We start from the raw sequence: 20680 nt of genomic DNA, 5'->3' as shown, positions 1-20680 counted from the left end.
TGTTGTATGTCTCCATCAGAGCTCTTGGGTGAGCAGCTGCATTGTCAGTGGGCAGTAAAATTTTGAAAGGAATCTTTTTTTCTGAGTAGTGGATCTCAACAGTAGACTTATAATATTCAGTACATTAAAAGATGCTTACTCCTTGGAAGGAAAGTTATGACCAACCTAGACAGCATATTAAAAAGCAGAGACATTACTTTGTCAACAAAGGTCCGTCTAGTCAAGGCTATGATTTTTCCAGTAGTCATGTATGGATGTGAGAGTTGGACCATAAAGAAAGCTGAGTGCTGAAGAATTGATGCTTTTGAACTGTGTTGTTGGAGAAGACTCTTGAGAGTCCCTTGGACTGCAAGGAGATCCAACCAGTCCATCCTAAAGGAAATCAGTCCTGGGTGTTCATTGGAAGGACTGATGTTGAAGCTGAAACTCCAATACTTTGGCCACCTGATGTGAAGAGCTGACTCATTTGAAAAGGCCCTGATGCTGGGAAAGATTGAGGGCAGGAGGAGAAGGGGATGACAGAGGATGAGATGGTTGGATGGCATCACCTACTCACTCAATGGACATGAGTTTGGGTAAACTCTCGGAGTTGGTGATGGACAGGGAGGCCTGGTGTGCTGCAGTTCATGGGGTCACAAAGAGTCAGACACAACTGGACAACTGAACTGGACTGAGACCATGTTGTAAATAGATGTGCTGTCATCCAGGGTTTGTTGTTCCATTTATACAGCACAGGCAGAATAGATTTAGCATAAGTCTTAACTGCCCTAGGATTTTCAGAACAGTAAATGAGCATTGGTTTCAACTCAACTAAAAGTCATCAGCTACATTAGTCCCTAGTATAGTCACCTTCATTAATTATTTTAACTACGTCTTTTTTTTTTTTGATAACTTGCTGTAACTTCTATGTTTGCATTTGCTGCTTCACCTTATACTTTTATGTTTTGGAGATGGCTTCTTTCCTTAAAACTCATGAACCAGCCTATGCTACTTTCAAATTTTTCTTCTGCAGCTTCCTCACCTCTCTCTGCCTTCATAAGAATCTATGAAAGTTAGGACTTTGGTCTACATTAGGCATTGGCTTAAGGGAATGTTATGGCTGGTTTGATCTCCTATCTAGACCACTCAAACTTTCTCCAAATCAGCAATAAGTCTCTTTTTGCTGTTTTATCATTGTTGTGCTCACTAGAGTAGCACTTTTAATTTCCTTTAAGAACTTTACCTTTGCATTCACAACTTAGTTAACTGTTTTACACAAGAATTGTAGCTTTTGGCATACCTCAGTTCTAAGCTTAATTGTTTATAGCTTTTGGTTTAAAGTGAAAGATGGGAAATTTTCTTTACTTGGACATTTAGGGGCCATTTCAAGGTTATTAATTGGCTTGATTTTAATACTGTATGCCTCAGGAAATAGGAAGTCCTGAGAAAAGGGAGAGAGACAGGGAAGGGCTGGTCAGTGGAACAGTTAGAACACACACAACTTTTATCAATTAAGTTCACTGTCTTATAGAGCCCATTTCATGGCCTCCTCTAACAGTTGCAATAGGAATGACAAAGATCACTGGCCACAGATCACCATAGCAAATATAATAATAATGAAAATTTTGGAATATTGAGATAATTACCAATATGTGACAGACACAATGTGAACAGATGCTGTGAAAAATTTGTCAGTAGACTTGCTTGGTGCAGGGTTGTGACAAACCTTCACATTTAAAAAAACACAGGGTCTGCCAAGTACAAAGTAAAGCACAATAAAACAAGGTCTGCCTGTGCTACTAAGTTGCGGTGACCTTGAACCACTGTAATTGATTTCCTGATCCTTAAACTTAGGAGTTTGCCTGTATTCCCATGAACCTTTACTATGAAAGGTGTAGCTCATTGTCGATAGTGGACTGCTCAAATAACTTGATGCAAGTGTAGATTTAAAAAAAGCAATATATAAGCATTCAGTGTTTACAACTAAATGTACTGAAGCACATTTATATTTTTATAAATGTATGTTTACACAGGTTTTCTAAGATTTTTAAAAGAACATGTCTTGGGAGATATTAAAATGAAATGGTGGGACTTCCCTGGTGGTCCAGTGGATAAGACTCTGAGCTTCCACTGCAGAAGGCATGGGTTCAATCCCTGGTCAGAGAACTAAGATCCCACATGCTACACAACCAAAAAAAAAAAAGAGGAAGATATTTAATAAAATTAATTTAAATTTTGAGTCCTGCCCTATGATTAGGTGCTCATGATGCATCTTCTCAGCTGAGGACCCAGAAAAGTCAGGTTTCATTATTGTTCACAACTTGGTATCAGCCTACCTCTCAGTATTTCTCTCTGACTTTTCCAGTCACACCAGAGGGAGAACACTGGAAATTTTTATTTTTCTTCTTCCTTTTTTTCAAGTTGATTATTTCTCTTGACAGTTCTTGCCAACACATTTCACCTGGAAAAGTCCTACTCACTTTTCAAGACCATATTCATATCATTTCTTCAAGAAACCTTCACAAACCTCCCCAAGAGAATTTCTGCTCCCTGATTACCCTCTCACAGATTTCCAACATATACTTCCCAGTGAATTGTTTGATTACAGTAACTGGCAACCCCAATTTAATAAGAGAGGCAGAGAGGAAATGTATTGACTTAAAAAAGCCTAAAGGAGGGTTAAAAAATAAAACTTTTGCTAAATTTTTTTTTAAAGTCATGGCCATGTTACAAAATTTAGAAAAATCAACAAAAGCATCACCCATAAACTACTACTGAGATGTTAAAAAATAAATAAATGGCCTTTTTCATGAAAAAAAAACAACAACAAAAAAAAAAACTGTGTGAAAAGCAAAAGGGCAGCTCAAGTTCTAGAAGGTCCAGGTCCTGACTCTAAGACTCTCTCCTCATGACTTATTGTGCTTGTCTTGGTTAGTTTTCTCCTCTCTTACCTCAACTGACTTTTTCCACAAATTGAGAAATACAGCTCTTAATAGTATCCAAGCTTTAAACCTTTTACCATTTGCTACTAGTGAGGGAGAAAGATCCTATTTATCAGAACCAGTGCAGAAAATCGCAGGGAAGTACCATGACTTGACTACCATTGGATTCATCAATTGCATGACCAAAGGGAAAACACAGCTTGGTTTAAGTGTAGCTGCCAATCACTCGGCCAGATTTTGGTGGGTAGGGAATCAGTTACCTAAATCCCGGCATAGTTTAAAGAAGGTATCCAGATGTCAGGATGTATGAAGGTGTGGTTTTCAGGGTAGGGAGATAGGAAGGTAGTGCCAAATATCCCGTATATATTCTTTTTTTCCTACTTATGTGAATGCATTTTTACAACTAGATTCTGAAATCCTTAAAGGCAATAACTCCTCCTCCTCTCTGGTGGCTCAGTCTGTAAAGAATCTGCCTGCAATGTAGGAGACCCAGGTTTGATCCCTGGGTCAGGAAGATCCCTTGGAGAAGGGAATGGCAACCCATTCCAGTATTCTTTCCTGGGAAATCCCATGGACAGAGGAGCCTGAAGGGCTACAGCCCATGGGGTCACCAAAAGTTGGGCACAATTGAGCAACTAACACTTTCATTTTCATATCTAAAAACAGTGTCCATGCTGCCTCATTTTCCAGGAACTAAAATTTCATAAGGTCTGGAATACACACATACAAACACACATGCTTCCCTGATAGCTCAGTGGTAAAGAACCTCCCTGCCAATGCAGGAGACATGGATTTGATCCCTGGGTTAGCAAGATCCCCTGGAGAAGGAAATGCAACCCACTCCAGTATTCTTGCCTAGGAAATCTCAGGGACAGTGGAGCCTGGTAGGCTACAGTCCATGGGGTTGCAAAGAGTCGGACATGACTGAAGTTGCTGAGCATGGCATGGCATGTATATATATATATACATATATTTGTGTGTTTTTATAATATTTAATATGCATAACTTGTGTTTGGCAACATATACTCTTGTTGTTTCTATAATGTTTACAACTCTTTGCAGCCAGTCTTCATAGTTAAATCTGACAACTAAAAAATAAGTCAAATATTTTAATAATTCAATTCATAAGAAAAAAGCAGACAAAATGATATTTAAATATATGACCAGTTTAATAATATGCATTTGTCTCCAAAAGGAGCCTTGGATTTAATTGTCAGGCTTTTGATTGCATTCATGAAGTGATGGGATGAATCTTTTCAGTTATCTTTTTCAGATTATATTCATAACTTTCCAAGATTCTTGGTGGCTAGTTGAGTAGCATTATTGGCCTTTCAAAATTATTTGCACCTATGTGTTTCTGATTCTTTGTCTCCTTTCTGCTCACTTTTGGCCTGGTGATGTTTCTGAAGGCTTGGATTCTCCTTTTCCTTTTGCATTTGCCTCCTGCAGGAAGGTACACACTCAGAAAGACTACTCTTTTGCCTCAGATCATTCAGATCCCCTATTTCATCACTGACTTCCGCTGTGGTTTGTGTATCTAGACAATGATACTTGCTTCTCCTGTGCCTAACTGTTCTGGTTTTAGCGCTAGGAAATGTCTTCTTGTGATTCATTTCTTGCTTACTTGGGGATGTGAATTTCTGACTCTGTAGACAAGTGGGACTGTTACAGTGGCTTCCAGCTTGGTAAGAATCTTCACTTTTCAAAGGATACTTTGGTCTCTTCCCAGCATTTGAACGAAACTTCATGTATTGGATGGTGGCTGAAGATGGCCTCCCATAGTTTGATTCATAGGCATGCGCCTTCTTTTCTTTTGAGAGCTCACAGCATATATTCTGGGTGAAGTGTTCACTTCTATGGCTTCCTCTCAGAGAGGGATTACTTGACTCTCTACTTATAGATCTATTTGTAAGTCCAACACACCAGGATTTAGATCTTTGAGTACTGGACCTTGGTTGTCTTTGGATTCCCCTTCTGCAGTGTGAACCAACTTCTGCAAATCGGAAGGGTTGTCTGTACTTCATCCTCTTTTTTCTGAAAGAGTTCAGCTTCCTCCCCTCTCTCTTAGAAGAAACAGCAGTTTCTGAAATGCAGCTCCAGGAGGGGTCCCTCTTTCTAGATTTGCAATTTATCAAGGATCTTTCTCTGGGTAATCTTCTTTGAAAGGTTCTTGGTGAAGAGTCTGAATATTTGTTTTTTTCTGCTTCTTTTTTCTGGAAATTGATCTGTTGGCCAATGTTCAAAGCCTTTTTTTCTCTTAGGCTGTTCCTCCATGGCTGTTCCTGATTCAAAATTGCTGAGGAACTGAAAGTGTGCGCAGTTGTTTCACTCTTTCCCATATCCTGGGCATGACCCGGAAACAACTTTATCCTTTCTGTCTTCCTCTCTTGAACATTTTTTTTGCAATTCAGTGAGCCTGGGCCCTTTTCCCTTAGTATAGCCCAGTTCAGGAGCATGCTATTGGTAGAAGGTGTGACTTTGAGATCACCTGGTTCTGATTTGTCTTTGAGCCAAGTATGGATTTTGCTTCCTGCTTTATGATGGAGTAGTGGAACTTCAGATTTCTTCAAGCAAGAGTTACCACTGGGAAATGCTTTCATGCCTGACAGAGGCCTCTGGTCATTATTCCATTGGCCCTGGGTGTTTTTAGACTGTTTTATATCATGTTGAGGTGCCAGTACAGCCTGATCCATAGGCAAAGGCAAAACGGGAGCTGATGCAACAGACTTTTTTCCTCCCCAAGGTGAAACAGTAGGACATTGATAGATGGCTCGTTGGTCATAAGTCTCCATGTTGTAAGGCGAATGAACAAAACTGATAAATTCGTGCAGAAAGTGGTGGGTGTGTTGTTGGAGATAAGGTTCTAGAAGGTTAATGAAGGAGTCACTGTCTAGATCATATTTTGTCATGTGATGGAGAATGGTGGATAGAATATTCTTCACTGTGTAGCCATAATCTCCATAAACAGCTGTTAGTTCTCGTTTCAGCCAGGGAACCAGCCGATGTAAACAATCAGGGTTTCTCTTGAAATAATTAGCTGATAAGTGTTTTTCAAATCTGTAGCCTTGGACATATGCCACCCAAATTCCGGAATAATACAGAGCTCTTCTGAACTTCATTACCACCTGGTCTCTAAAGTGACCCAGAGACACGGAGTTTGGTGGGAACTTCCTGCTGTCCCCAAACTCTCTCAGCAACTCCTGGACAGTCAGCTCTCTCAATGGCCTGATTTTCTTTGTAAGGTCCTCAAGGTTTATGCCAAGATCATGGTTTTCAGAAGTCACTACGTAGCTTTCTTCTTCCGAGGGAAGGAACACTGAGTCTTCTTTGGTGCCTTCCTCTGGCCTGGCGGAACAACCCTGGGAAGGAAAGCACTGCATGCTGGATGAAGGCATAGATTTATTTCTTTGTCTTGAATGTAAAGATTCATCACTGTTCACGGAACAGGGGTTCCAATTGGCTCCATTCTGTATATTCTCCAAGCAGTTAGGACACTCACAGTCAGATGAGAAATCTAATGGCATCTCCATGAACAGATTGTATTTCACAGTCATATGTGAGAAAAATTGGTTCAAATCAGTTCCTCATCTGGCATGAAAAATATCTATTAAAACCATTCCACGCATATTTCTGTAATATATTTTGTCTCCATGGAATAAATTCTGGGATAAAGTTAAGAAACAAACTATTTCCTCAAATTAATAAATAACACTGTCAATAAAACCCAACATAGACAAGGCAATGAGAATTCAGGCACACTGTCTCTCTTAGTTTTGCAAACTCTGAAAAGCAAATCAGAAATAAACATCAAAATTTAAGTATCACATCTTTTAACCCATCAATTCTAACTCTATAGTTTTAATCTATATATACAAGTCTACAAACATATATACATGGATTTTTCTAATAACAACAACAACAAAAAAAACCCTGAAAACAATTGACATCCATTAGTAGGGAACTTATTAAATAAATGATGGTTTATCTATAATATTTAATATTATGTCACCATTCCAATAAAACAGGCAAATCTATACATATTAATATGTGAAAATAGATTAATATATTGTTAAATGAAAAAGCTTATATAGAAGAATGAGAAGCTATTATAAAAATCTTAAAGAGTAATCACTAATTTCTGGCAATATTGTGAACTAGACACCTTGTCCTAGTGGGACACACTCCCACTAGGAGTAACAATACTGCTGCTGCTGCTAAGTCGCTTCAGTCGTGTCCAACTCTGTGCGACCCCAGAGACGGCAGCCCACCAGGCTCCCCATCCCTGGGATTCTCCAGGCAAGAACACTGGAGTGGGTTGCCATTTCCTTCTCCAATGCATGAAAGTGAAAAGTGAAAGTGAAGTCGCTCATTCGTGTTCAACTCTTAGTGACCCCATGGACTGCAGCCCACCAGGCTCCTCTGTCCATGGGATTTTCCAGGCAAGAGTATTGGAGTGGGGTGCAATTGCCTTCTCCAACAAAATAATACTAGCTATAAGTAAATATAGGTAAATATATCTCAACTTAAGAGGTAATGAGTAAAATTCTTAGAGGCCAAATCAATCCATAAATAAAAGTAGAAATCCAGAGAGGGAAGTGAGCTCTGATACCACAAGTTGCTCAGAACTGATATCCTTGATCTTCAGTTAGAGACTAACCAAGAGTTGCAGATGACAGGAGAGAAAGAACAGACTCTGCCAAAGTTTGAATGTATAATGGAAAACCTCTGCATAAAGCTGTGTACACAAATGTTTACATTCTTACTGAAAAGGTAATTTAGAAAAATAATCACCCCACACACAGACAGCAGGAAATCTTAGCTGAGATTTTGTAACCAGAAACAAGTATGTCTGCAGACTAAATTCAAGCAGCGTTTTCCTAAAAACCTCAAAAAGGTAATTTATTTTGAGGTTGATAGTAACCACAGGCAACTGGCAGAGGCAAACACACGTTCTTCCTGGAGGAACATTATAAACCTAAGTTTCATGACAAATTTCCTCCAAATTCACAGTCAAAAGTCACTAACAAGAAATAGCCATCATAATAAGCCTGAGTCCACAAAAACAATAGAGAGCAAATTTGATTCCTAACAGAATCTGAAAATAAAATTAGCTTGCTGGATGTACATGAACTTCATCCCTTCTCTCACAGATGGTTTCAAGCTCTCCTTTCCAGAAGTAACGCTCTCATTAAGTCATCATTCATCTTGAAAAGCAAAGACGACAGAAACAAATTACATTATTTAGCAGATTTACCTCCTAGACGATCTTAAAGTCTCCACGCTCATATGAACCTTAACCACAGGATTAATTTGGTTGAAGGGGATTACTTCTGTTTTGTTGGCCTTAGAGATAGAATTTAGAACACAAAGCTAGTTCTGCTGTGGTTTGGAGAAAAAGAAACTGCTCCAAGTTTTCCATAAAACTTGGTATCTTATGTTTTCCATGAAACTTGGTATCTTATGTTATCTTATGTCACTCCAGACACCCAGCAGTGTCTGGAGTGACTTTAAGATACAAATCCTTTTTAAGATAGAATCCATGTCCTTTTGACTTATAGGTTGCCAGAATGCTTTAATTTTTCAACAGGTTGATCAAACCTAACACTGGAATGTGTGGTCTGAATCAGAATAAAGCAGGACACAAGGTAGAATATGGGTTTCCCCAATGAAAGAACTCCCTGAAGAACAGTCATTAGTCTAATAGCATTAGTGTTAGTCACTCATTCGTGTCCAACCCTTTGCCACTCCGTGGACTATAGCCCTTCAGGCTCCTCTCTCCATAGACTTCTCCAGGCAAGAACACTGGAGTGGGTTGCCATTCCCTTCTCCAGGGGATCTCACTGACCCAGGGATTGAACGCAGGTCTCCTGCATTGTAGGAAGATTCTTTACTGACTGAGCCACCATGGAAGCCCCTAATAGTAATATTTAGATTTAAATTATTTAGTCAGAAAGTTGTCAATTTTTCTTCAAATGCAAGAGCTGAATAAACTTGTTAGCATGTGTGCAGTGTGACTAATCAACATCTTGATTGTCTGTGTACCAGCTTTTTGGTTCAAAATGAAAAGTTGTCATATTTTTCAAAACATTTATTCATCCATAGCTAAATACCAGTTAATACAGACAACACAGTCGGGAAGTCATTGAAAATAAATGTTTTTTTCTCTTTTTTTTTTGGCTATCCTTGCTGTTATTCTGTTTTTGAGTTTGGTCATGCTTACTCAGGCTCTTGGACTGCTCTTAGATGCAGGTGAAACCAATTTAGCTCATGAGCTATTTTGGAGAATTAGATAAGCAACTTTGTGCTTAGCATCTAGTAGCAGTTTAATGGAATAGCCATTTTAGTGTTTTTGAGTAGGTTTCATTGCAAATTCCTAAGACAGTGCATTATTTTTATTTTAAAAATGTGTTTTGCATGACTTTATAATTCAAAATAGACACCATTTTTTGATATCCTTGTAACTGTAGGGTAATATAGAACCACATTCCCTATAACGTTCAAAACTCTGTCAGCCCTATATAGAGGAAAGAACAGTACAAACATGGGTTCTTATTCTACTGCTCACATATGCTCCCAGTCACGGCTTAATCGTCTGTGAAATAAGGCTTATAGAAAGACTTAGAATAGATGCAAAAAGTACTTTATGAAAAACAATGCTTATTAGTAATAAAGTGCTCTCAGGAGACACTCTCATCTGTACACTGTGTCTCCATGGTGAAAATACTTGATAAATGTTTGTTGAAGAGGAGGAAAACTTGAAGGATTAGAGGGAAGAAGGGAAGAATCAGAAACATAAGAAAAGGCCATTCAGGTGTCTCTTCTGGATGCTTTGTATTAGTCTGTCCATTTTTTTTTTTTTTTTTTTTGGTCATCAATTTCTTCCTTTCCTTTTCTTATTTTCACTCCCTTGGTTCCTAAATACTCAAAATTCCGAAGAAGTTTAGAAAGGAAGAAGTGGTTGGGAAAGGGGTGCGTTGGCATCCAAAGTGAGAGAACTTTAGAGTCAAGAAGATAATAAATTGACAATGGCAGGATGATGCTGAACAGTTAATCTGATGTATCAGTAGCCAAGAGATCAGATCCTTTATTTTCTTATTTAAGTTCTGAACCAACTACTTGGAAGCCTTGATTTTCTATTTTGGTCTTTTTTTTTTAAATCATGTTCCATGGCTCTAGAGCAGAGTTTCTATCTCAGTACATTAGGGCCAGACAGTTCTTTGCTCTACTTTGTAGAATATTAAGTACCATCCCTGGTCTCCATTCAATAGATGTCAGTATCCCCCACACCAAGTATGACAATAATAAATGTCTCAAGATATTGTTACATGTCCTCTAGGGAGGCAATATTGCCCCCTGTGTTGAGAACAACTGCTGTACAATCTACAGTTATTGTGTTTTGAGATAAGATTTTCCTCACTAGTTCTAGAAGCAATTCCCCTACCAAGAAGCTATAGTATATACATTCATGAGAAGAATCAAGTATTAAATAAGCTGAAAGAGCATGGGTTTCAAAGCCAGAATTCTGAGTTTGAATTTTGACTCTTTTCATTTGAATTTGTCTTTCATAAGCAGCTTAATTAAATTCTCTGAGTTTCATCTATTTTATACATCACAGCATGGACGTTTTCTTCATAGCATTTACCATTGTCTGCATATTACACATTCATGAGTCTGTCTCCTCTCTGACATTACTATAAGCTTCATGAGGGAAAATAGATGAAATCTTTGGTTTATATACAAATGTTTCCTCATAACTTAAAATAAGTTTGGCATATAGGAAGGAGTCTATATTTGCCAAATAAATTTTCTGTACTGATCAACACAGTCCAGTAGGTGTCAACAATTGTATTTATAGACAGTTTTTGTTATTCAAGATAGTTGCATCCTATAAAGTCCTCACAATCACTGAATTGGTTAACTTTGAACCAGTGCTCCTAGGGGAACAGGATTAGATTCCACGGAGCCTCTGGTCACATTTATATCCACGGAATGATACATATAACTTTGTTTTACTTGTGTTTGTTTAAAGACATCTTAATATATATTATTGAGTCATTAACAGTAAACTCTCAGCCAATAGCCTCAGCCAATAGCCTCCTAGCCTGAATGAAGCTCATCTAACACATTTATTTTCTCCATAAAGCACATCACAGTTTTCTTGCAGTTAGGAAAACTAGCCAGCATTTGAGTATTATACATGGAGGTCAATCTAAATGGCAAAATCACCAAAAAAAAAAAAAAAAAGGAAAATACGCATTAAACATGAAAATAACCTTGTTTATGGTGTGAAAGCTGAAACAAGAAGGCAGACTGTCATTTTGTTTGACCTCAGCTGGGAATATGTGAGCTGAGTGACTCAAATTCTTTGCCTTTCTGCCATGCCCATGAATGACATGAAAACACCAGGAGCACTGATTTTAGGGTTACAAATAAACTTTAGGGAGTAGACAAAGATAACAAATACAGAATCTACAAATGATGATTGACGAATTTGTGGACAAGGTCAGCTTCTGCAAGGGGACACAAGAGAATTCTCACTAACTTAATTATCAGGCAGAGTAATGAGATCTCATTCCAACCTTTGTATCTTAATCTTTATACCTAAAAAATGAACAGAGCTTCTCTTGCCAAAGTGACCCCTTCACAAACACACAAAGGAAAACATTGACTCCAGATTCCAAGTGAATTCTTCATTCCAGTCTTTGTTCCTTATGGGCCTTCATTCTCCGTGTATTTAGAGATTTTCCAACTATCTTTCTGTTATTGATTTCTAGTTTAATTTCACTGTGGTCTAACAGCATACTTAAAATGCTTTCTATTTTTTTTAATTTTTTAAAAATTTATTTATTTTAATTGGAGGCTAATTACTTCACAATATTGTAGTGGTCTTTGCCATACATTGACATGAATCAGCCATGGGTGTACATATGTTCCTCATCCTGAACCCTCCTGCCACCTTCCTCCCCATCCCATCCCTCAGGGTCATCCCAGTGCACCAGCCCTGAGCACCCTGTCTCATGCATCGAACCTGGACTGGCGATCTATTTCACGTATGATAATATACATGTTAAGATATGTTTTATTAGCCAGAATGCAATCTACCTTGGTGAATGTTAAATGTGAACTTGAGAAGAATGTGTATTCTGCTGCTGTCAAATGGAGTGTTCTAAAATGTCAATTAGATCAAGTTGACTGATAGTGTGGTTCAGGTAAACTATATTTTTACTGATTTTCTGCCTGTTTGATTTATCAATTACTGAAAGAGAGGTGGTATTGAAGTCTCTACCTATAATTGTGCATTTGCCTTTTTCCTTGCGTTTCTATCAGTTTTTGCTTCATGTCTTTTGATGTACTGTTAGCTGCATGTGTTCTCAGAGAACTGACCCATTTATCATTGTATACTGCTACTGCTAAGTCACTTCAGTCGTGTCCGACTCTGTGCGACCCCATAGACAACTATAGCAACTTCAGCTTTCTCTTAATTAATGTTAGCATGATGTATCATTGCTTTATTTTTAATCCAAGTCTTAATATTTAAAGTGGATTTTTTTGTAGACAACATATAGTCAGGTCTTATTTTTATATCCATTCTGACACTCTTTGTCTTTTATTGGTATATTTAGATCCTTCACATGTAGAATGATTATTGATATGGTGGCTTTAGTGTCTATCATGTTTTTAACTGTTTGCTTTTTGTTGCATTTGGTTTTTGTTTCTTTTCGGTACTTCATTTTATTCTCATAAACGTGCCCTGAGGGAGGAATCTCACATTAGTCTTATTTAGAAATGAAAGAACACTACTTAAATTGAGTTAACCAAGGTTACACAGGGCAAATAAAACAAAGCCATCAGTCAGTTCAGTCACTCAGACATGTCTGACTATTTGCGACCCTATGGACTGCAACACAACAGGCTTCCTTGTCCACCACTAACTCCCAGAGCTTGCTCAAACTCATCTCCGTTGAATCAGTAATGCCTTGCAATTATCTCATCCTCTGTCATCCCCTTCTCCTCCTGCCCCCAATCCCTCCCAGCATCAGAGTCTTTTCCAATGAGTCAACTCTTCGCATGAGGCGGCCAAAGTATTGGAGTTTCAGCTTTAGCATCAGTCCTTCCAAAGAAATCCCAGGGCTGATCTCCTTCAGAATGGACTGGGTGGATCTCCTTGCAGTCCAAGGGACTCTCAAGAGTCTTCTCCAACACCACAGTTCAAAAGCATCAATTCTTAGGCACTCAGCTTTCTTTATGGCCCAACTCTCACATCCATACATGACTACTGGGAAAACCATAGCTTTGACTATACGGACCTTTGTCAGCAAAGTATTGTCTCTGCTTTTTAATATGCTGTCTAGGTTGCTCATAGCTTTTCTTCTAAGGATCAAGCGTCTTTTAATTTCATGGCGCAGTCACCATCTGCAGTGATTTTGGAGTCCAAGAAAATAGTCTGTCAGTTTACCCATTGTTTACCCATCTATTTGCCATGAAGTGATGGAACTGGATTCCATGATCTTAGTTTTTTGAATGTTGAGTTTTAAGCCAGCTTTTTCACTCTCCTCTTTCATCATGAGGCTGTTCAGTTCCTCTTTGCTTTCTGCCATAAGGGTGGTGTCAACTGCATATCTGTGATATATAAACCGAGCCATAATTTGATACTGTCTAATGTTCTTGAGAAACCTATATGCAGGTCAGGAAGCAACAGTTAGAACTGGACATGGAACAACAGACTTGTTCCAAATAGGAAAAGGAGTACATCAAGGCTGTATATTGTCACCCTGCTTATTTAACTTCTATGCAGAGTACATCATGAAAAACGCTGGGCTGGAAGAAACACAAGCTGGAATCAAGATTGCCAGGAGAAATATCAATAACCTCAGATATGCAGATGACACCACCCTTATGGCAAAAAGTGAAGAGGAACTAAAAAGCCTCTTGATGAAAGTGAAAGTCGAGAGTGAAAAAGTTGGCTTAAAGCTCAACATTCAGAAAACAAAGATCATGGCATCTGGTCCCATCACTTCATGAGAAATAGATGGGGAAACAGTGGAAACAATGTCAGACTTTATTTTTTGGGGCTCCAAAATCACTGCAGATGGTGACTGCAGCCATGAAATTAAAAGACACTTACTCCTTGGAAGGAAAGTTATGACCAACCTAGATAGCATATTGAAAAGCAGAGACATTACTTTGCCAACAAAGGTCCATCTAGACGAGGCTATGGTTTTTCCAGTAGTCATGTATGGATGTGAGTGTTGTACTGTGAAGAAAGCTGAGCACCGAAGAATTGATGCTTTTGAACTGTGGTATTGGAGAAGACTCTTGAGAGTCCCTTGGACTGCAAGGAGATCTAACCAGTCCATTCTAAAGGAGATCAATCCTGGATGTTCTTTGGAAGGAATGATGCTAAAGCTGAAACTCTAGTACTTTGGCCACCTCATGCGAAGAGTTGACTCATTGGAAAAGACTCTGATGCTGGGAGGGATTGGGGGCAGGAGGAGAAGGGGATGACAGAGGATAAGATGGCTGGATGGCATCACCGACTCGATGGGTTTCGTGTGAACTCTGGGAGTTGGTGATGGACAGGGAGGCCTGGTGTGCTGCAATTCATGGGGTCGCAAAGAGTCAGACACGACTGAGCGACTGAACTGAACTGAATGTTCTTTAGTTGACAAAACATTTTCTTCTGTATACTCAGTGAATTCAGCAATAAAACTCTGATAAAGCTTCCAAATCAAGGAAAATTGTGCCCTCAGAATCATTAAGATTTGTATGCCTTCCCAAGGCTTTCCTCTCTCCAAAACCTTGGAAGGGCATATTAAGAACTTAGCATCTTTGCTCTAGTTTAACCAAAATGCCATGTATTAACTAATAGTTAATAACAAATTCTAAAAAGTCTAGCATAAGAACAAAAGCAAAAGGAAAAAAATAGTTTTGCTTTATTTACAAATAGACCAGAATTATCCATGGAAACCAAACCTATAATTTCAGGGTGCCAGCTTTCTTAAAGAGCAAGAAAAAATTTAGCCCTCTTCTCAAACCAGGCTGTTCAGTTTTATTTTCCCATTGACTGAGGTCATTTAAAATGAATTGTTACAACCTGGCTCCTGAATTACCATCTATTTTCCTGTAAAAATACCTCTCCTTGCTTCCATAGGGAAGAGGGGAAAGACAGAACTGGACTTGGGCCCAAACCATAATTTTAGTAATTACTAAACCAAGTGACTGCAGCCATAATTGAGTCATTCAAAGCCAAATGGTAGCAGTAATTAGTTTGTCAAATTTGAATAAAAGAGCTTTTTTGGCGAGAACAAGTGCAGTAGAGCTAAGGAGCCCTGAACTGTCAGCCATGGAGTGGGAGACCTTTTTCAAGCAGAGAGGGTCTTCCCAGCACTGTGATTCTCTTGTGTGACAGTGATGGATGTTCTTCGTTACAGATTATGGCCTTGTCACACTTAAACTAATATCTCTTCATGTCTGCAGGCCCTGCTCATTCCCCAGGGCAGCAGTCATCAATTTACATAGAAAGGCACCTAGGGAAACACGGAATCTATTTATCACACTTGCTCTGAGTGTACTAACAGCAACTCCAACCCACGCATGGACCCACATTTCAATTGGGCTTCATCTCTGCAGCATCATAAATAGTGTGAAAGGATGTGTTGCTAAGAAAATGGATAGAAGGAGAGTGAGAAATTCATGAAAAACATGGGAGTGAGTGAACTCCACCCTTGTATGACCTCCTCAATGTGTGTAAGAATTCAGCAAGCTTTAGACTGCTTAGACTAAACTTTATACTTCCTGTTGTTGTTGCTGTTTAGTTGCTAAGTTGTGTCTGACCCTGTGACCCCATGGGCTGTAGCCAGCCAGGCTCCTCTGTCCATGGGATTTCCCAGGCAAGAATATGGAGTGGGTTGCTATTTCCTTCTCCAAAGGATCTTCCCATCCTAGGGACCAAACTCATGTCTCTAACTTGGCAGGCAGATTCTTTACCACTGAGCCACCAGGGAAACTCTTAATCTTCTTAGACTTCCCTTTAACATCTTAGAGTTACCTGCATACTGTGGACGATGGATTGCCACTTCAGCCTTTCCTTCAGCTCCTGGAAAAGGAGCTACATTAGGTTAGGAACAGAGAAGTCAGAGAGGCAGAGTTCAGACCCATAAGTCCTCTTTCCTCCAATTCCCCAGCCATATCCATTCAATTATTTGCTTCATTACAGACATATTTTCTATTCTCTTTGGCTAAGTTCTGTTCGTTCCACTGAGACCAGTCGGTGCTATTTCTGCCCAGAGCTGAGTGTGCCTCTCTATTTCCAAGGAATGTACTTCCTTCCCAAAGTCACAAATTTCTCAGGCTTTGCTAACGGTTCAAGCAGCACTGCTGGTACTCCTTTACAGTCACAGAGTCAAGAGGGAAGCAAATCCTTAGTGTTGGTGGGCTCCAGGTCCCAGACTTCCATCAATTCTAAGGGTTGCAATTCTTCCTCATTTCTGAATCTAATGTGAAGATAATAAACACCTATTTATTTTAAATTATTCTGCATTTTTTTCCTCAAAAATATTCTCTTTTGTGGATACACCTCTTAGGTTCATACAGTAAGCTAAAACATACTTAGTACTATTTTTTTTTCAATCATTTTGCATGCATTTTGCTTATAAAAGATTCTTTTATGTTGACATTTCCTGTCACTTTTGCACAATGGTTATTTGACTTGATGTATTTTATTCTTCTTACCAGCAAATTTTAACTAGAATTGCCTAATAAACATATAACTAGGCCACATATTAATAATTAAAAGTGGCATGAATTCTGTCCAATTTGTCAACAAAGGATGGGAATGGGAGAATCAGCTTATCATGACTTAAACCAAGAATTAAAAAAATTTCATGTATATATCTCACTATGTTGATATTCCTCATTAAATTAGTCACAAACCATATATTAAAACTTAAGGGCTTCCTTGGCGGCTCAGTGGTCAAGAATTCACCTGCCAATGCAGGAGACACTGGTTTGATCCCTAGTCCAGGAAGATCACACATGCTGCAGGGCAACTAAGCCCTAAGTTCATGCTCTGCAACAAGAGAGGCCACTGCAATGAAAAACCCACACACAAGAAGGCAATGGCACCCACTCCAGTACTCTTGCCTGGAAAATCCCATGGATGGAGGAGCCTGGTAGGCTGCAATCCATGGGGTCGCTGAGAGTCGGGCACAACTGAGTGATTTCACTTTCACTTTTCACTTTCATGCATTGGAGGAGGAAATGGCAACCCACTCCAGTGTTCTTGCCTGGAGAATCCCAGGGACAGAGGAGCCTGGCGGGCTGCAGTCTATGGGGTCACAGAGAGTCGGACATGACTGAGCGACTTCCCTTTCACTTTCATGCATTGGAGGAGGAAATGGCAACCCACTCCCGTGTTCTTGCCTGGAAAATCCCATGGATGGAGGAGCCTGGTGAGCTGCAGTCCATGGGGTCGCTAAGAGTCGGACACGAATGAGCGACTTCACTTTCACTTTTCACTTTCATGCATTGGAAATGGAAATGGCAACCCACTCCAGTGTTCTTGCCTGGAGAATCCCAGGGAAGGCGGGGCCTGGTGGGCTGCCGTCTATGGGGTTGCACAGAGTCGGACACCATTGAAGCGACTTAGCAGCAGCAGCAGCAGCAGTTCCCACTCACCTCAACTAGAGAAAGCCTGAATGCAGCAACAAAGACCCAGCAGAGACACAAATAAATAAGTAAATAAATAAAATTACTTTAAAAGTCTGCTAAAAAAACAAAAAGCTGTAGCCAAAATTATGCTTAAAAATAAATCTGACAAGTTTTAATTGACAAATCAGAAAAAAGTAAATAAACTAAGATTTTAATATAAGAAATTACAAAAAGCAATCAAAAATACATAAACAGATGTAAAATAAAGATGAAAGCAAACAATTCTGAAATAGGAACAAAATTGGTGAATTAATAAATGAAGAGATGATATTAAAATAATAGTGAATGAGAAAAAGATACTATCCAAAAGAGGAAAGTTATATAAAACATCAGAAGATCTGAACTATAGCAGGTTGCTTATATAACTCATTATCTTGGTAAAGTTTGCTGCAAGGCCATATGTCTGCACATGCAGCCACCTCAATAAGTATTCCTCACTGAACTAGGCTGGATTTGCCTCATACACGTGCTAGCATCATGTCCTTCTCATCCCCTCCTTTCTCTCTGGCTAATGTTGAAACAAATATAGTGATTTCACACTGGCCTGAGGAGTCTCAGGTGTCTGAGCCTGGGTTCCCCCCAGTGCTTTTACAAACAGGAACACTTTGTGTTCCTCATTCTCTCTATGCCAGGTAAGTCAAGTAGGAAAAATTGCTCCTTCAAAAACAGCAATATTAGGCTGCGTAAAACAATTAGTTTCCTCTCTCTCTCTCTCTCTCTCTCTCTCTTTCTCTCTCTTTTTTGGCTTCATCTGCAGTAGGCTATACAGCTGTGGGAAAAAAAAAAAAACTTCACAAAGGAATAAAATTTTTTGGACATTTTCACTATTTCTATTCAAATTTTTAAACTCCTTGATTAGTTCTACTTATATCACTCTGATCTGTTTCCAGAATTTTAGGTGTTTAGAGCTGAAAGAGAGCTTGACATCTTATGATTGTAAGCATTCGTGCTTTAATATATTCTGTTTCCTCAGATTAGATTGGCATTACCTCCATGTCTTTGTTGGCAAGCTCTTACTCGATTCTTCAATATATGTTTCATGTCTCTCTTAAGTTCTTCCCTGACTATTTGAGGTTGTCTCATGTTATTGAGAAGCTCCTGGGAGTACTGGTTAAGAGTAATAAACTTTGGAGCCAAAATCCATAGGTTTGAATCTCAGCTTCCCAGCTTACTAAATGTATGACTTTCAGTAACCAGTAGCACATATTCCTCATCAGTGTAATGGAAGTGCTAATAGTCAAGATGAATTAAGGGTTGATGTTTGTAAAGTGCTTAGAATTGTGACTGATAGAGTAAATGTTACAAGGACTGATTATATTATGGTGAAAGAATAATTGCAAATTTATTTATCTTCTGCTTGCGATTGTGAGCTCTTTGAAAACAGGATATGTCATTCATTCATTTGTTGAAAGAATAAATGAACATTTTTGTCTTTTTAACAAACAGTGAAATATTTACATATTATAATATTCATCCATTTTAAGTGTATAATCCAGTAACTTTCAGTAAAGGTACCAAGTTTCACATCTATCATCATGATGCAGTTTTAGAGCACTTCTATCACCTTATTAACTTATAGTAAATACCCATTCCTATCCCCATTTTATGATTGAGGAAACTGACACCCAGAGAAATTATTTGACATTCCAAATGCCATAGAAATGAAAAATGTGAGAAGCAGGTCTAGAACTTAAGTCTCCTTACATCCTCTAGGTCCCAACTCATTTCACTATACCATGCTCTCTGCCAGGATAATCTAACAATAATTAAATCTAAGAATCAGGCATGACTCCATTTTTCTTTGTCAACAGCAGTTTTATCATTGTTATCAGCATTTTCATCATTATCATTGATGAGGATTATAATATACAATACTCATCATCTACCAGTCCTTGGCATTATGCAGCATAGATTACCTCATTCAGGATAGAAGCTACCACTCATGCCATGTGGCAGCTCCAGCCATCTTCAAGCTTCAACTGAGCTCAAAGACTCTACTGTCAGGGCCATGCCATTTTCAGTTTTAATGATTATTTGCCTGACTGCCAACTCAGCAAACTCAATCTGGAATCCTAAAATCTACAGTTAAAATGAGTGATGAAAGCTGGAATATGAATTAGAAATCCTAATCCCTATGACAGGATTGTCATAGTGAAACTTACTCCTTAACAATACAAACATTTTGGCATAGACAGAGGAGAACTAAAGAAAAATCCATGTTTGCAGTGAAGTCTTAAAAAGCTAATCTTCCTTTTCTCTATTAGACTTGATTCTTAGTAGGTATATCTGCTCTCTGCTAATCAAGAAAACTTCAGATATTAAAGTTCTATGGATAGTGAAATTGCCTTTGTCCCAGAGCACCATCTTGCATGCTGTTGTCAGAGCATGGCAAAAGTGGATTTTCCCATCAATTCTCTGGGCACCAATAATGTTTTGGTTCATGCTTCGAGTAATGGACTTGATCAGCTTGCACTTGAAGCAGCTGTTCAAAATTCACTAATCCAGGATGATTATTTTATGAAAACAAGCACCTCTGAAAACACTTTAGCAGACATCTACTTAAAAAGAAAATAATGCTGGCAGATCAAAATGAAAATAAAAAAGTTGATGTGCAGTCCTTACATTAAGCTAATTAACAGCTTGGCAGTTCTAACATTGAAAGCATCAAATTACCACAGGCCAAGATACTGGCCATCAACATTTTGGTAATGCAGTTGGCACTGAAAGCATCATACAAAATAACTTGCAGCAAAAGGCTAATGGAGACAGACACCAATGCCCCAGACCAGCTTGAAAATGGAAACTGGAACCCGAAGCAATCAGACTTTTCATTATGAAAAAAGTAACTGAGGCTATTTGAGAGTGACGTGGTTAAGAAGTCCAATTGCTTCTCGAAAATAAACTGTTACCATCTTTTATTCTGCTCCATATGACGTTGAACCTTCACTCTATCAAAAATGTCTAAACACATGACTCTTTCCAACAGTGGAGCAAGAGATGATCTGAATGCTCTGCTCACAGATAGCATTGCTGAAAAGTCTGTTTTGCCC

General features: G+C 38.8%; 1 protein-coding gene across 1 annotated transcript; it reads right to left on the bottom strand.

Moving 5' to 3' along the window:
- Positions 1 to 4095: 4095 nt before the first annotated feature.
- On the bottom strand, positions 4096 to 8249 carry LOC102406003 (E3 ubiquitin-protein ligase Topors). Its single transcript, XM_006069080.4, has 2 exons — positions 8176 to 8249; positions 4096 to 6703 (listed from the first exon to the last, which is right to left on the bottom strand). The coding sequence occupies exon 2, from the start codon at positions 6473 to 6475 to the stop codon at positions 4259 to 4261; it is 2217 nt and encodes a 738-aa protein (XP_006069142.4). The 5' UTR covers positions 6476 to 6703; positions 8176 to 8249; the 3' UTR covers positions 4096 to 4258.
- Between the last annotated feature and the right edge of the window lie 12431 nt (positions 8250 to 20680).

The sequence above is a fragment of the Bubalus bubalis genome, chromosome 3, assembly GCF_019923935.1.
Source record: "Bubalus bubalis isolate 160015118507 breed Murrah chromosome 3, NDDB_SH_1, whole genome shotgun sequence".
Taxonomy (NCBI): domain Eukaryota; kingdom Metazoa; phylum Chordata; class Mammalia; order Artiodactyla; family Bovidae; genus Bubalus; species Bubalus bubalis.
Note: the sequence above shows the minus strand (reverse complement) of the source record. Positions and strands in the feature narration are given on the sequence as shown.